General features: G+C 39.2%; 1 protein-coding gene across 1 annotated transcript in view; it reads right to left on the bottom strand.

Annotated features, from left to right (window-relative positions):
- TBC1D22A (TBC1 domain family member 22A) overlaps positions 1-18728 on the bottom strand; it is a 620637-nt gene that overhangs the window by 115869 nt on the left and 486040 nt on the right. Inside the window, exon 12 of the mRNA XM_044280236.1 lies at positions 4182-4277. Coding sequence (XP_044136171.1) covers positions 4182-4277 — 96 coding nt within the window. The remainder of the gene's footprint in view (positions 1-4181; positions 4278-18728) is intronic.

Raw genomic sequence — 18728 nt, 5'->3', positions numbered from 1 at the left:
AGACACAACAGTGGCAATAAAGGTCTTCTGTGCAGAATCCTTCAATAATACAATTATAACGCATGGTTAAAATTTACAGCACAAACTAAATTCAAACTACATCTTTACCATTTATTATGTGAATAAGACTTGAAGATGAACATGTTCCCTTGATTGAGGTCAGCAATTAAGTAAAATGCACTTTATTACCATGATTTTGCTAAGAGATACTAAAATATTGCTAATACACATAAAACAGTGAAAGGTGAAATGGCATAAGATTTAAATACTAATTAAACCAAAACGCATATTTTTTTGGCCGTAGTTACATTCTCCATCCCCTTTTCTAGAACAAAGTCAGAGACTTCCATAAAATACACTTGCTGCTACTGTATTAGTGCAAGAACAAAGAGAAAAACATAAGCCAATATTCAGAAGTATCAGAAAAGTAAAGCTGTACGTACATATAAATGTTCCGTGATACCACAAACCTGTTCTGACAGGTACGACAGATGCTGCACTAAGCTCAATAAAAAGTAAGTTACTACACTGGCTATATACTTAAGCGATGCTCTAAAGCCCAACTACTCTTGAAATAAATTTTGATTTGGTATACCATTTTACAACTTTTCAGAGACATATGCAAAGTAAGCAATGACTACAACAAGCTTTTAGAAAATGGTCAACAAATGCAGCAAACTCGGCAGACGTTTTTTTACATATTTTCTAAATATTATCAAATATTTTCCTAATGTAAGGCATAATGCGATAGTGATTTTCCAATATTGGCTTGTAAATTATGAGTTTCTGGAGCTCCGAGATGGTTGTCTGCAGCAACTGAAATCATAGAAAGCTTGAAACATAATGGAGCTGTAACACAGTGTTATGGATGTATCTCTTTCTGTTTTTCCGACAGCTGTGATTCGCAGTAGGAAGTGATGCAGCTCATAGGCTGACCATGTACTGCATTTTATTAGGATGTAACTTCCTAGGTTACGATATACACAAACATGCTAAATAATGATGCCATAGCTCCTCTTGATTCCTTTTAAACTTTAAGCCTAGATAAAGTGGGCCTAACTTATCTTGTATCTGATTATTACTGGACAATCATTAATCTCTGAGACATATCTTGCATTATACGATTCAGAGTGGCCAAGGTCTGGTTGAGGAGTACCTAAAAAATGGCAACTGCTCATGGTACAACCTCAAATCCACATCATTTTACAATGCTTGTTTGTGGGCAGGGGCTTTTTACTGGCAAAACCTGGGGTCTCGAATACCAGCTTCAGGAAACTGTGCAGTAAAACCACATTCTATTGCATAACACCTAAAAGTCAGATGCCAAGTGTGGACTCCCATGGACTGACCACTTGGCCAGATTCAATAGGATCAAATGTATTTGGTTCAAGACAATTGCTTAGCGAGTTAGACATTACTATGTTGGGTTATTTTGTCTGATTCATCTATGCGGTAAGACTTTCCAAGAATAAACAATGGAGTAACACATATGGATATTTTACTCTTGTGAGCTTATAGGCTTTACAAATAAAGAGTTAAAGAACATGCAGAAGTCCTATGGACGATGGCATATGAAACTATCACAAAGTTCCAGAAAAATATATTGCACATCTTATTCATTAAACTACAATGAAGATTAAATAGAAAAAAGGAGATAAAAGACATGTAAACAACTGATCTAAAAGATCAGCAAACACCATAACAGTGAGCCAACCTTAGATTTGTTCAACTCGCCTTAGACATAATGGAACAACTCTGAGATGTCACAAAACAACAATCTCTTGTGACAAGTTAAAAAAGTACAGACTAAGACTACTTTCACATGTGCAGTAGCCTTCTCCGGCGGGAGAACAGCCTGCCGGATCTGTGCTACCAAAACTCTCCTCTGGCCCCATTCACTATAATGGGGGCGGGCCAGATGTCCGGCTGCAGCCCGGCAAACAAGCCAAAGGGGGCCGGAATAAAACTACAACATGCTGCGTTTTTTTATCCATCCGCCTCTCGGCTTGTTTGCTGTGCTGTGGCCGGACCTCTGGCCTGTCCCCACTATAGTGAATGGGACCCGAGCGGACTTCCGCCAGCACGGTGGACTTGCAGTAGCAGTGATCTGGCAGGCTGTTCACCCACCGGAAAAGCCTACCGCAAATGTGAAAGTAGCCTAATACAAAAACTTCTCCAATTAGCCTTTGCAGGTTTTGAGATTTTTTGTTATTTTTTTTATATAGATAATTGCACATCATATAATCATTAAAATGTATGCATATATAAAGATTTATGACAGCTAAATAAATAAATTCGTGTTTTTCATAGATTCTCAGTTTTATTCTTCTACACTTAACTGGGTGGGCAATTTCACTATATTTCACTAGAATCAATGGGTAGCTATTATAGTTCAGATTTTCACATACCACTACAAATAAATCTATACGTTTTCTACCTGATTTTGGTCCAGTGATTTTTATAGGCCAAAGTATCACAGTGTTCAGTTATGATCAAAATCAGCCACAAATCTAGCCATATGAAACTTTATAACAGATGAATTACATATATATAGTGAAAATCAGTTATTGGTGGAGCTTTTTCTAGCTGTATTAAGGCACATTTCCAGCAAAATGTAGTAACAGATTGGTACATTTGTTTCCTTTACGCTGGGTTCACACCTAGGCGTTTATCAAACGCGCGTTTCTATGCGCGTTTTTGTCGCGTGTTTTATGCGCGTTTTTTTTAATAGTGAACGCGCGTTTGACGCGCGTTTGGGTGATTGACAGCAGTGTTGTCCAAAGAGTCTATGGCCCAAACGCGCCCAAAAAAGCTCCTGTACTTGTTTGAGCGTCGGGCGTTTTACAGCGCGATCGTACGCGCTGTAAAACGCCCAGGTGTGAACCCTTCCCATAGGGAATCATTGGTTCTTACCTGTTGTGCGTTTTACAGCGCGTAGGAACGCGCTGTAAAACGCTCAGGTGTGAACCCAGCGTCAGTCTTAACACATTGGTCATTTCTGCATAGTGACAAAAGGAAATGCATTCATATTGGTTGTCCCTTTTGAACCAAGTTCTCAGAAACTAATCACCAATTGTCACTAATCATTTTAAATCAATAACCAGGTGACAATTTACCAATAAGATAGTTTAAAGGTGATAATAAATATGGCTGCTTTTAGTTTTGCAGCTTCACAAAAAATGGTTCAACTTGTACTGAACAAAAAAAAAAAAAAAAAAGACAATATTTTAGCATGTACATCAATAATTGCCAATTTTTGGCGAATAGAAATGGGCGAATTTCATGCTTCACGCTTAGTTTGGTGGTAAAAGCAGAATTGTGTTATGGATTCCGTTACCACATACCATAACGCAATTCTATGATGGAATGCAGAACGGAATACCTTTAGAGGCATTCCGTTATTCATTCCGTCATAATTGAAGTCTATGGGCTGCAAAACTGAAACTCCACTGCATAACTGAAACGGGACGGATTCGTTTTGCAGCCCATAGACTTCTATTATAACGGAATGCCTCTAAAGGTATTCCGTTCTGCATTCCGTCATAGAATTCGATATGGTCTGTGGTAACGGAATCCGTAACACAATTCTGCTTTTATTACCAAACAAAGCGTGAACAAATTTCAAAATATGAAATTTGCTCATCTCTACTAATAATATCTGACAAATTTTACTTTTTAGGTGAACATTTCTTTTATCTATATAAAATACCCAGGAGACAACCATCGAACATATTGAATTGATATATAATTCTATTAGCTCATTCATACTATTTAAACATATGTATCTCATTTATACTGAAAATGTAAACCATGTAGATCGAACATCATCTAGTAAAAGCAGCATTACTAGATCATACACAGTACAATAGGTTAATTCGATACTCAGGACACCCAAGTAAATCACCTCTATTTAACGCAACTCTCACTAAAGTAATCTCACACAGCTATTACCGGCAGATTTAAATTGTGGTCTGGAACGTTGCTGCTCACTACAAATCACCTGTATTTGAAAAGTCTGTGATGCCAAAGGTGACATTGTTTAAGTGTACAATTTGTCACATGTTTTACAGTTTGTAACTACTTCCCTTTGTTGAGTGGATTTATTGCATCGTCACCATAGGCACATAACTGTGGCCTCATTTGAATCTATATGCTACAGCAAGTAAAACAGAATCACTTACATGAAAATCTTTTTCTTCCAGAATCTCTTTCCTCCATCTCACTAGAAAGGCAGCACATACATATAAATGGAAGTGGGAAAATCCTTCAGGTTCAGACTAAAAAATACAAAATGGCAAAACAGTTATTTGAAATATTCAAAGATAATTCCATAGATTAAGGGTACATTCACATTCCGATTTTGCGGAACACACATGGCCAGCCCTATGATAGAAATGCCTATTCTTGTCCGCAATTGTGGACAAGAATAGAATATGCTCTATCTTTTGAAATAAAATGGGACCGCATCCCGGACGCATAAATATATTTGAATATATGTGAATGTACCCTAAAGGGGTTTCTCATTTCAGCAAATGGCATTTATCATGTAGAGAAAGTTAATACAAGGCACTTACTAATGTTTTGTCCATATTGCTTCCTTTGTTGGCTTAATTTCTTTTTCCATCGCATTATACACTGCTTGTTTCCATGGTTACGACCACCCTGCAATCCAGCAGTGGTGGCCGTGCTTGCAAACTACAGGAAAAGATGCTGGCCATTGTGGAGGCCAAAAACCACAGGCGTGCACATAGGCCGGCGCTTTTTACTATATAGTGCGATCACGGGCACTGCTGCTGGATTGCAGGGTGGTCACAACCATGGAAACGAGAAATATATAGTGTAATGGAAAAATTAGTCTAGTATACAAAGAACAAATTCACGGAAATAAAATATTAGGGTGTACGTCTATTTTATAAGTTATTCACTGCCTGTACTAGACGCTAAAACATAAACAATATATCTTTATTAGTTTTATAAGTTAAAAGGGGTGGGACCCAGTTACAGGCCTATAACGCAATACTCCCGACACCCAAGGAATAAACAGATAAAAGAATGGCTTCCTAAATCGGGAGAGTAAAGGTGCTGTGACACAGTGAGAGGTTTGGTCTGAAAAAAACAGGTATTTTCCTCCCAGAATGTGCGGCTGGGCTGATTTATAGCCAGGTGAGGTCAAATACCGGACTTTAAATGCCAGTCAGGGTTTTGGTAGCCCCTGACTGTCCTTAAATAGGCAGCTGGGCTCAGAAGCCATGTCTCTGTGTTGGGATCTGGGATCCTTGTCTCTGGAAGAAGGCCATGAGCAAGGACTTCACAAGGTCACTTTTTGTTTGGATAGGACTGCTTGTTTTGTCACTTGCCTAAAGTGTGATTAAAACACTTAACTGCTTGAGTCAAAGAACTTGCTGTTGCCTCTATACTGCGTCCGCTAATCCTGTCTACCAGAGCGAGTCCCCACAGTGCTAGCGGCCATACTAGCACTGGATGCCGCACCACATGTGTGGTTACATCGCTCTGCCTTTGTTATTTTACTATTAGGGCTCCTGATGATACTTTAACATTGAAACGCGTTGAGCCGCCACCTGTTACTTTCTCTGCTTCAGTGTTTGTGTGCTGCCGTGCTGCGCATTCAAGCTGGCTAGGGCAGAGATCAGACAGTTACCCCCAGCACTGCCTTCAGTATACTCTGATGGCTTGCAGGCGTTTGCTGTGTTATGAGGCAGTAAGGGTCTACTGTATCCCAGTGCTGCCAAGGGCTTTAGGGAGTTTAATTGGTATGTATCAACCTTCATACCCACCCACAATCTGGCTACCTGGCAGCAGGGTCGGGTTATGACCCTTTTTCCATACCTTAAGCATATTACTGCACAGTACATGGTATGAATGACCTTCTGATGTGAAGTTCGGTGTCATTGGAAAGCACCTTTACTCTCCAGATTTAGGCACCTATTCTTTCATCTGATTATTCCTTGGGTGTCGGGAGTATTTCGGTATAGGCCTGTAACTGGGTGCCACCCCTTTTAACCTATAAAACTAAAAGATTTATTGTAGTCATCAAAGAAAGCAATATGGACAATCACAATTTATTAGTAAGTGCCATGTATTAACTTTCTCTACATAATAAATGCTATTTCCTGAAGTGAGACAACCCCTTTAAATAATGAAATGTCATTTTTAAAATATATGTTTGAAAAAGAAACAACATGCAGACTTTAGAGGTTATTGAAACCTTAGACATGGAGAAATGTTATTTTTCATTACGGCATGTTAATGGTTAACTAGAGTAAAATAAGTTGAACTATATTTGAGGCTGAAATCTTAATTTCTACTTTCATTTTCAGACCCCTTATATTCATTTTACCATCTGCTCCTGCAAGTTTTAGACTTTCCTAACATGTTCTTGTTAGATCTGATGCTAGATTTGTGTGCCCTAAATTCTACTGCCCTCACTAGCTCTCAAGTAGGATCTCATCTTTCTTTATGTTAACAGACTCTGAGAGAGCAAACAAAGCAAGGATTGACATATATAATAATAATCACTCTACAGTGCTCCAGAATATGTTGTAACTATATAAGCATCAGGAAATTGGGGAGCTACAGTTAGCTCCATATATATTTGGACAGAGACAACATTTTTATCATTTTTGTTCTGTACGTTACCAAAATGGATTTTGAACAAAACAATTCAGATGCAGTTGAAGTTCAGACTTTCAGCTTTAATTCAGTGGGTTGAACACAATGATTGCATAAAAATGTGAGGAACTAAAGCATTTTTTAAACTCAATCTCTTCATTTCAGGGGCTCAAAAGCAATTGGAGAATTAAATAATTGTAAATAAAATGCTAATTTCTAATACTTGGTTGAAAACCCTCTGTTGGCAATGACTTCCCGATGTCTTGAACTCATGGCCTTAACCAGACGCTGTGGTTCCTCCTTTTTAATGCTCTGCCAGGCCTTTACTGCAGCGGTTTTCAGTTGTTGTTTGTTTGTGGGCCTTTCTGTCTGAAGTTTAGTCTTTAACAAGTGAAATGCATGATCTATGCCAGGCATGCTCAACCTGAGGCCCTCCAGCTGTTTAAAAACTACAACTCCCAGCATGCCTGAACAGCCTACAGCAGGGCATTGTGGGAGTTTTAGTTTTACAACAGCTGGAGGGCCGTAAGTTGAGCATGCCTGCTCTATGATTTCAGATCAGGTCACTGACTTGGGCATTAAAGAATATTCAATTTCTTTGCTTTAATAAACTCCTGGGTTGCTTTGGCTTTATGTTTTGGGTAATTGTCCATTTGTATTATGAAACGCCGACCTTCGCCATACTTTTTTCTTTCCATCATTCTGGTAAAGGTTGATCTTGGTTTCATCTGTCCAAAGAATGTTCTTCCAGAAGTGTGCTGCTTTTTTAAGATGCTTTTTAGCAAAGTCCAATCTAGCCTTCTTATTCTTGAGGCTTATGACTGGCTTGCACTGTGCAGTGAACCCTTGTATTTACCTTCATGCAGTCTTCTCTTTATGGTAGATTTGGATATTGATATGCCTATATCCTGGGGAGTGCTGTTCACTTGGTTGGCTGTTGTGAAGGGGTTTCTCTTGACCAGGATAAATATTCTGCAATCATTCACCACTGTTGTCTTCAGTGGGCGTCCAGGTCTTTTTGCACTGTTGAGGTCACTGGTGCTTTCTTTCTATCTCAGGATGTACCAAACTGTAGATTTTGCCACTCCTAAAAGTGTAGCAATTTCTGATGTTTTTTTTTTCTTTTTTCGCAGATGAAGGATGGCTTGTTTCACCTGCATGGAGAGCTCCTTTGACTGCATGTTTACTTCCCAGCAAAATCTTTAAACGCAAGTACCATAGCTCAAATCAACTCCAGAACTTTTATGTGCTTAATTGAGAACAAAATAATAGGGATTGCCCACTAAACAGCCTTTGATTAGCTTGTCCAATTACTTTTGGTCCCTTTAACCCCTTAAGGACCAGGCTCATTTTCACCTTAAGGACCAGGCCATTTTTTGCAAATCTGACCAGTGTCACTTTAAGTGCTGATAACTTTAAAACGCTTTTACTTATACAGGCCATTCTGAGATTGTTTTTTCGTCACATATTGTACTTCATGACACAGGTAAAATAAAGTCAAAAAAATTAATTTTTTTGCATAATAAAATACCTAATTTACCAAAAATTTGGAAAAATTAGCAAATTTCAAAGTTTCAGTTTCTCTACTTCTGTAATACATAGTAATACCCCCAAAAATTGTGATGACTTTACATTCCCCATATGTCTACTTCATGTTTGAATTATTTTGGGAATGATATTTTATTTTTTGGGGATGTTACAAGGCTTAGAAGTTTAGAAGCAAATCTTGAAATTTTTCAGAAATTTACAAAAACCCAATTTTTAGGGACCACTACAGCTCTGAAGTCACTTTGCGAGGCTTACATAATAGAAACCGCCCAAAAATGACCCCATTCTATAAACTACACCCCTCAAGGTATTCAAAACTGATTTTACAAACTCCGTTAACCCTTTAGGTGTTGCACAAGAGTTATTGGCAAATGGGGATGAAATTTGAGAATTTCATTTTTTTGCCTAATTTTCAATTTTAACCCATTTTTTCCACTAACAAAGCAAGGGTTAACAGCCAAACAAGACTGTATCTTTATTGCCCTGACTCTGCCGTTTACAGAAACACCCCATATGTGGCCGTAAACTACTGTACGGCCACACAGCGGGGCGTAGAGTGAAAGGTGCGCCGGATGGTTTTTGGAAGCCAGATTTTGCTGGACAGTTTTTTTGACACCATGTCCCATTTGAAGCCCCCTGATGCACCCCTAGAGTAGAAACTCCATAAAAGTGACCCCATCTAAGAAACTACACCCCTCGAGGTATTCAAAACTGATTTTACAAACTTTGTTAACCCTTTAGGTGTTGCACAAGATTTAATGGAAAATAGAGATACAATTTCAAAATTTCACTTTTTTGGCAGATTTTCCATTTTAATATTTTTTTTCCAGTTACAAAGCAAGGGTTAACAGCCAAACAAAACTCATTATTTATGGCCCTGATTCTGTAGTTTACAGAAACACCTCATATGTGGCTGTAGACCGCTGTACGGGCACACGGCAGGGCGCAGAAGGAAAGGAATGCCATACGGTTTTTGGAAGGCAGATTTTGCTGGACTGGTTTTTTGACACCATGTCCCATTTGAAGCCCCCTGATGCACCCCTAGAGTAGAAACTCCATAAAAGTTACCCCATCTAAGAAACTACACCCCTCAAGGTATTCAAACTGATTTTACAAACTTTGTTAACCCTTTAGGTGTTGCACAAGATTTAATGGAAAATAGAGATACAATTTCAAAATTTCACTTATTTGGCAGATTTTCCATTTTAATATTTTTTTTCCAGTTACAAAGCAAGGGTTAACAGCCAAACAAAACTCATTATTTATGGCCCTGATTCTGTAGTTTACAGAAACACCTCATATGTGGTTGTAGACCGCTGTACGGGCACACGGCAGGGAGCAGAAGGAAAGGAATGCCATACGGTTTTTGGAAGGCAGATTTTGCTGGACTGGTTTTTTTGACACCATGTCCTATTTGAAGCCCCCCTGATGCACCCCTAGAGTAGAAACTCCAAAAAAGTGACCCCATTTTAGAAAGTACGGAATAGGGTGGCAGTATTGTTGGTACTAGTTCAGGGTAGATATGATTTTTGGTTGCTCTATATTACACTTTTTGTGCGGCAAGGTAACAAGAAATAGCTTTTTTGGCACTTTTTTTTTTGTTATTTACAACATTCATCTGACAGGTTAGATCACGTGGTAATTTTATAGAGCAGGTTGTCACGGACGCAGCGATACCTAATATGTATACAATTTTTTTTATTTATGTAAGTTTTATACAATAACTTCATTTTTAAAACCAAAAAATTGTTTAGTGTCTCCATAGTCTGAGAGCCATAGTTTTTTCAGTTTTTGGGCGATTATCTTGAGTAGGGTCTAATTTTTTGCGGGATGAGATGACAGTTTGATTGGCACTATTTTGGGGTGCATATGACTTTTTGATCGCTTGCTATTACACTTTTTGTGACGTAAGATGGCAAAAAATTGCTTTTTTTGCACAATTTATTATTTTTATTTTTTATGGTGGTCACCTGAGGGGTTAGGTCATGTGATATTTATATAGAGCCGGTCGATACGGACGCGGCAATACCTAATATGTATACTTTATTTTTATTTATGTAGGTTTTACACAATGATTTTATTTTTGAAACAAAAAAAATTATGTTTTGGTGTTTCCATAGTCTAAGAGCCATAGTTTTTTCAGTTTTTGGGCGATTATCTTGAGTAGGGTCTAATTTTTTGCGGGATGAGATGACGGTTTGATTGGTACTATTTTGGCGTACATGCGACTTTTTTGATCACTTTTATTACCTTTTTTGGGAAGTAAGGTGGGCAAAATTTCAATTTTCTCATAGTTTTTATTTTTTTATTTTTATGGCGTTCACTGTGCGGGGAAAGTAACATGACCGTTTTATAGATCAGGTCGTTACGGACGCAGCGATACCTAATATGTGTAGTTTATTTTATTTTTTTTAATTTTTATTCAGTGATAAATGTTTTTTTTTTTATCTTAACTTTTTTCACTTATTTTTTTTTTTTTTTGACCCAGACCCACTTGGTTCTTGAAGATCCAGTGGGTCTGATGTCTGTAAAATACAGTACAGAACCGATATAGGTTTCTGTACTGTATTTTACTTACACTGAACAGATCTATGCTTTCAGCACAGATCTGTTTAGCACCATGGACAGCAGGATGCCTGAGCAGGCGTCCTGTTGTCATGGGAACCTTCCCCGTCTGCTCAGTTATGGTCGGACCGCTGTATGGAAAGGGTTAAACGGCTGACATCGCATCAACGATGTCAGCCGTTTATACCAGGGTGCCAGCAATGTGCTGGCACCCTGGTATACCCACTGTACACCAACGATTATTCAATGGGAGGCGGGCGGGGGATCGCGATCCCGCCTGCCGCACCGCCCGCCTCCCGCAACGCCCCCACCGCCTGCGACACCCCCCCTGCACCACCCGCCGCCATCAAATCATGCAGGGGTGCAGGGGGGGCTGTACTATATTGATTTTAGACACTCTAAAGTTTCTGATCCCCGCGGTCAGGGACCGCGGGGATCAGAAACTGCAAAAAGCGCAGCAAACCGCAGGTCTGAATTGACCTGCGGTTTGCTGCGATCGCCGAAACGGGGGGGTCACATGACCCCCCCTGGCCTTTTAACAGGATGCCGGCTGAATGATTTCAGCCGGCATCCTGTTCAAATTAACCCCTGCGGCGCCGGAATGCCGATTTTAAAGTCAGGACGTACCGGTACGTCCTTGGTCCTTAAGGACTCGGGAAATAGGGCGTACCGGTACGTCCTATGTCCTTAAGGGGTTAAAAACAGGGTGCCACATGTAAAGGAGCTGAAACTCCTAAACCCTTCATCCAATTTTGTGGATACCATCAAATGAAAGCTAAAAGTCAGGATTTTATGTTCATGTCCATTATATAACTATAAGTTGAATATGTTTTAGTAAACAGGTAATAAAAACAAAATTTGTGTCAGTGTCCAAATATATATGGACCTAACTGTATATAATAAGTGATTTACCAATAGGTCATGTTCATATGGCATACATTTTCAGTAGGCAAATCCGCTGTGGATTTTTCAAAAAATCTGTGGCAGAAATCTAAAGCTAAGTGTGGATTTAGATGAACGAATAATTGTCCAGATTATCGGGAACAACCGTGTAATCTGGACATCTAAATGTGTTGCCAATCACCCGATGAACAAGTGAAACACTCGTTCATCGGGTGATCCTGTAGTTCGTGCAGGCACCACCAATCATCATGTCTGGGCACCAGATAGTGCAGTCTAAACAGCGATCTGCTGCTCAAAGAAACAATGATTCTGTATGGGGACGAGGAATAGCTATAGCGATCCCTCATCCTCATACTGTAGAGGATTTTTCTCGCAGAATCAATGGTAATAATGAACATGTGGTGGATTTATTATCCACAATACATTCATTATATTGTATGGATATTTGCCTGAGTGTGTATGTGGATGGGGTAAAGTACCACATTCACCTGCATTGCCTGGGGAATGTCCGGATTAAGGAGTGGAGTTTGCACTTATGACAGAATCCTCAAGCTGTGAACATAACCATATAGTTTCTTTCGTCACAATTAAATTTTGTAGGGATATAAGCCCTTCCTTAGATTCCACTGGACCATTAGAACATATTTAGAATTAAGAGAATGAACATATAGGTCCTTTGGGGGTCATTTACTAAGCTGAAATCCGCTTAAATTAGGTGTATTTCAGGCACAAATGCCAGTGCAATGGTTAGTCCACCACTATCTGTAACTTTACCCCACTCATGCCAGTTCTAAAATTGTGGGCTTAGAGGGGCTGGCAGGCCAGTCTCATTCACCGTTTTCTACGCCTGTTTTAGGCGTAGAAAATGTTCTAAATGTAAGACAGCTAGGAAGCTGTTTTACATTTAGAACTGTAGCTGGATGCGCCAAAGTTAAGGAGAGGCCTGCGTCTCTTCATAACTTAGGTGTACCACTGCCGCCTATGGGGCTTTATTAAAACCGGCGTCTAAAACATTTAGAACTGTAGTTGGATGCGCCAAAGTTAAGGAGAGGCCTGCGTCTCTTCATAACTTAGGTGTACCACTGCCGCCTATGGGGCTTTATTAAAACCGGCGTCTAAAACTCCAGCCTTAATAAATGTGTCCCTTTAGCTTTTCTGTGTAACAGTTTTTAAAATTGGGATCTATACATCAGGCCTATTGTTTTCAGGAATATTAGTACCTTGCATCTAACCATAAATCCCCCAGATCTGCATTTACTAGAATAAATTAATTTTACAGCTTACATAAATCCTTGACTTTAAGTGGTGTTGTAAACCACACGCTAGACAATAAAGACAAACTTAAAGAACAAATAAAACCCAAACACAGTCATGCATGGTTTTCCACTGCAGCAAAATAGTTTTCCCTCTATCCGAAGAAACAACTTTAAAAGCTCTTCTCACTGCAAGACTCTATGTGTGAAGTGGTGCTGATACAAATAAGCAACGCTGTAGACCAGGATCATTATTTTCTATTTTCCTTACATAGTCCCTCTCACTTTCTGCATATCAAATTGCAGGTTCTCAATGTGCAGCTACAAGTCTCCTCTTATCTAATAAATGTAAGCAGATGGCTTTACGGTTTCAAGAGGCACATGCTGTTATGAATGTATTTCAAATCTTCATAGTAACTGGAAAATGCCTGCAAATGTTCTTTGAAAACAAAACTCTCATAAACTATATTAAACATATTTGAGCTTGTCTAAAAGGCAGGTGCTTCCATAAACTAAATATATCTGAATTTAGAATTCATAACGCTATAAAAAGGACCAAGTCCATGGTGCTCTCTTGGTGAGTCTATCGTTTGTGGAGAATTATAATAACACAAAAGTCACATTATCTGCAATTCTTTACTACAAAGTCATCAACGAAATTGCAACTTCTACACGTAAAACAGATCTAGTAATGAACACCGTTAGGCAATTCTTTTGTAAGCCCTCTCTCTAAGTACTCCATTACCAGAATACAAGCTGTTGTAAAAGGCACCTGTGACTATGCTAATCTATTGGGGCGCAGAAATTATATGCACGCTCAGGTCTCGGCATTGGCAATTTCATTTACACAAAATGCTTACCACTTTGAAGTTGCAAAATATTTTTACTGTGACACAAATAATAATGAACACATTTTTAGAATGGCCATTTTTATCACCAATAAAGTCTATGGTGCTATAGTTTTAACAACTGCTAAGACAGGAGTGCACCTGTCTAACGTCCGTTAAAAACTGATGCACTAGAACAATATGGTCTTTTAGGGGTTAAGAAAATATACCTCTTACACACGCAGTGACACTCCTCTCTTGATTGAAAAGGACCTGCCGAAGAACCTGCGCTCAGTGTGATGACGTCACCAAGCGCTCATGCTGGCAGCAGAAGCAAAAAATTACAGCTGGAGGCCACTATGGGAGCCATTATGGTGGACATTACTAATTCTTGGGACCACTATGGGAGACATTATAACTGCTGGGGGGCACTAATGGAGACAGTACTAATGCTGTGGGCCACTAAGGGAGACATTATTACTGCTGGGGCCACTAAAGGGGGATATTACTACAAATGGAGGCCACTATGATGGACATTTTTACTGCTGTGGGACATTATGTGTACTGAGAACACCATAAGGGTTGGGATTTTTATTAAAAAATAATGAAATTCATCCCTAAAGAACTGATTAGGTGATAGGGCAAATTCGTGTCCTCCTTTAAGACAGCCCCCATTGATCAAAACATTTGACATATCACTTACAATACAGAATATCAAATCTGTCAAATATTTCAAATAGCAGATTTTATTATCTAGAAACCCTAAACTTTGTATGTAGATACATTTTTGTTTACAAAACGTATTTTCTTACAGCATACTGTGTTATCGTCTACTAGAGATGAGCGAACCTGTCAAGGTTTGATTCATTTTTAGGTTTTTCCAAATTTTGGGAAAAATTCGGTTTGAGGATCAACCAGTTTGGGAGGATAGAGTGAGAGTGAGACTTGATTCAGAAAACCAGAATGTCTCAGGAAAAATTTGCCTTACTTGGTTGACTGGCCTTGAGGGGTACTCTTTGGGGTGCTATTTATCATTAGGGAGACCAGAAAACGCATGAGTATTGTATGCCAGGCAACAGTAATATTGGTTTCTAGGCAGAGTATATGCAAATCACATCTTAATTCAGCTGGCATGAAAAAAGATTAGCATTCTTTTCTGTTTTGGAAGAAAGGCTAATTCGAATATCTTTCTCAGAAAAGCAAAGGTATACAAATAAGGTTTCCTGACACAAAAGAAAAAAAGTGATACCCTATTTCTCTCGTTTGCCTGAAACAAACCACAAAAATTTTAGCTTCGTGTGAATCTGAACTTTGAGAAATTTGGAGCGAATCCCGAATCGCATAGGCACTTTGATATTAATTATTGTGATTATGTACTGTTCCCGTCTTTTTTTATTAACTTATAGATGGCTTTGCACTATGCAGGAATAAATGCTACGTTTCATACCCTTTAAGGGTGGGAATTCTATTACATAGAATTTACTGATGGGATTGGTTTGCTGACATGTGACATATATATTGTGGCTCTTTTCTTTGTATATACTACTGCTGCTGATTCTATATTTTACATTATCAATTGATGTGAAATTAATAAGGAATACATAATTTGTTTGCTGTGTACTTCTAATTTTGGTGTGGCTATATAAGGTTTCATAGCTGACAATGCATATCAGAACAAAAAACTATCTAGGATTTCTACTGCACTGAAAGTTCAAAAGCACACAGCAGTCTTCATAATTCTTAAATGGAAGAATTATGGAAGATGGCATAACCAGGACTCTTACTAGATCTGGCCACCCCATCGAACTAAGAATCAAATGGTCACTCTGGCTGAGCTCCAAAGACCCTGTGGGATAAAAACTTTCAGAAGGTTCACCACCATTGCAGCACTCCCCCAATCTGGGCTGTATGAGAGAGTAGCCTCTACTCAGTAAAATGCACATAAAAGCCAATCTGCAAAAAAGCATCTAAAGGCCGCTCAGACTGTCATAAACAAGATTTTCTAGTCTGACGAAACCAAGATTGGACTTTTTGGCATCAAATTTAAGTTTCATGTGTTAAAGCTGGCTAAATGTATTTGCTCTACTGCTCCAAATTGTCTTTATCCTAGGATCTTACATGCATGGAAGAAACTACACTGACACCAGACAAGGGTCAAAGCAGTTCTCATTTATTACAAGAGGTTAAGCAGTCCCCCTGAGACTCGTGGCATTGTTCCACTGGCTAGAATACAAAAATAAGAAAAGAGATAACACTTAGCATCTGCACATTGTTTTACCAGCTTTGGTATGCAAACTATGTAAACATCTAAGTGCAAGCACCATATTGTAATGGCTTCATATTAACATCAGTACAGCATACCGTACGTCATATATGACACATCAGGGAGGAGGGTCCCCTTGGATAATGTTAAGCCTTTGTGCCTTGTCCCAACTTGAGTGAAATAGGCATTGTCTGAGAGCTGGAGGATATAGGGGCCATTTAAGTTGATCAAGAATTATATCAACATCTCTATCACATGTTTGGAGGAAACCAGAAACTCATTACCTGCCCAATTTTAACCCTACAATAAATCATGGTGGCGGCATCATGCTGTGGGGGTGTTTTTCAGCAGCCCGGACAGGCAGAATGGTCATGGTTGAGGGCAAGCGGAATGGAGTAAAGTACTACAGAGATATTCTTAATGAAAACATGATACAGAGTGCTCTGGACCCTTATACTGAGCACAAAGGTTCACCAGCCAACAAGACAATAACCCTAAGCACACGACCAAGGCAACACAAGAGTGGCTTAGGCTAGGTTCACACCTGAGCGTTTTACAGCGACTTCCTAGGCGCTGTAAAACGCTCAACAGGCAAAAACCAATGTTTCCCTATGGGCATGGTTCTCATCTGAGCGTTTTACAGCGCGTACGAACGCGCTGTAAAACGCCCTATACCCCAAGTAGTACAGGAGCTTCTTTGGGGCGTATTGTCGCGCGTATTTTGGCAGTTTTTCATTGGATGCCTCTGTGGTTAATCACACAAACGCGCGTACTACGCGCGTTTCCAAAATACAAAAACGCCCCAAAATACGCCTGTAAGAAGCACTTATCGAATACACTCAGGTGTGAACCCAGCCTTAGGGACAACTCTGAGAACGTCCATGAGTGGTCCAGCCAGAGCCCTGACTCAACCCTAATCAAACATCTAAGGGGAGACCCCATCCAACCTGGCAGAGCTTGAGAGGATCTACAAAGAAGAATTGCACAAAATTCCCAAATCCAGGTGTGGCATTACAGCCAAGATGACTGGAGGATGTAATTGCTGCCAAAAGTTCTTCAATTAAGTACTGAGCAAAAGGTCTGAATACTTACAGTATGTCACAATATTTAGGGTTTTTCCTTTTTAATAAATTAGTAAAGGTTTCAAACATTTTGTTTCCACTTTATCATTTTGGGGTATTAAGTGTAGAATGATAAGGAAAAAAAAAAAAACTATTTTAGCACAAGGCTGCAACATAACAAATGTAAAGTAAAAAAAAAAAAAATTAAGGGTCTGAAAAGCTTCTTAAAGCATTGTATATCCTTTGTTAAAATTAATTATTGTTTGCTACATTTCATTATCCATGTCCCTTGGTGGGAAGGTTTACTGGGCTGTCTGCATGGAGGTCATCTCCATGAGATGGCCACTAATGGAGGTTCATGTGACCAGACATATCACTCACTCTCCTGCATTCTAACACACAGCATCTGCACTAAACTCCCAACAGTACAGAAGGCAGGTACAGTCTATTTGAATGGTGAAGACTGACTGATATGCCTGGTCATATGGCCCTCTATCAGCAGACATTTTCATGGACATGACATCTGTGCAGACAACACAAAAGATTTGCCCAGCAAGGGAATATGGGTTATGAAAATAGCAAATCGTATATTATTTTCAACAGTCTATATTAATAAGTGCTATATAGTCATCTTACATACACACTGATCAACCCCTTTAATCAAAATGACAGTGGCACAGGTATTCTGGAATACCTGATACATTTCTCATAGGCTGGCATTGCCATTTCTATGCCATGGTTCTCTGTGATCCCCATGACTACTGTACATTAGTTTTATGGCTGTTAACATAGGAACATTGATACTGATTCTGACTTCCAGATAATGACATTATACATATTTTACCACATCCATAAACGCAAGTACAGGAAACTACCTAGTTTTGTCTGCTGTATGTATCTGCTGGCCATCAGATGGTGCACCCCACGACTTTGTGTGGTTGCAGTGGTAGTGATGGAATTTTAATGCACATTGAAAAAAAAAAAGTGTTAGGTTTTATAACATCTAAAGCCACATCCCGTGTTAATGTCATGTGACACCATCCATCTCCTGCGAGATGGATGCGGTCAAATCTGCACCCCACTATGGCCAGCGGCAAATAAGTTACGGCTTTGATAAATAACTCAGGTATGTGGCTGTAACATGTACTTGGCACGGCAACAGCCTACTGCAGACTCTTCACCAGATCAACAGGCAGAACCAACGCAAATGTCTCTTAATTTGCCAAGAGCCATTGTGGTCAACATCTAACATATCTGCTCAACAACTCTGGATTGGCTTTAGCAGATACAGCCTTCTGCTTACCAGTGCTCAATTTAAGCTACTTTATAACCCCCACCACCTATCCCTATTTCTAGAGCAAGCTAGCTCCCATTTGTACACCCTGACGATCTGGAAGAAATGTATTTTCCTTGAGCCCAAAAACAGACATCGTTCCCTCCTTTTTATTACTTTTGTGTCCTTGCAATTAATGCCTAATTTACTGGGAATCAAATGGCTATCTAGGAACTGGTGGTCTATTTAACTGGTTGTATAACTGTTTATTATTGCCAATCATTGGGATTTTATTTGTTCTAGGTTGGCTAGGGAATTTAATCCATTTATGCTTAAGGAAAATACATTTTCAAGTAAGCAAAATGTATTACTAAAATAACTATTACGGCAAGCAGTCAGAGCTAA

Source organism: Bufo gargarizans, chromosome 2 (assembly GCF_014858855.1).
Source record: "Bufo gargarizans isolate SCDJY-AF-19 chromosome 2, ASM1485885v1, whole genome shotgun sequence".
Classification (NCBI taxonomy): domain Eukaryota; kingdom Metazoa; phylum Chordata; class Amphibia; order Anura; family Bufonidae; genus Bufo; species Bufo gargarizans.
The sequence above is the reverse complement of the archived record's forward strand: the minus strand, read 5'-3'. Positions and strand labels throughout refer to the sequence as shown.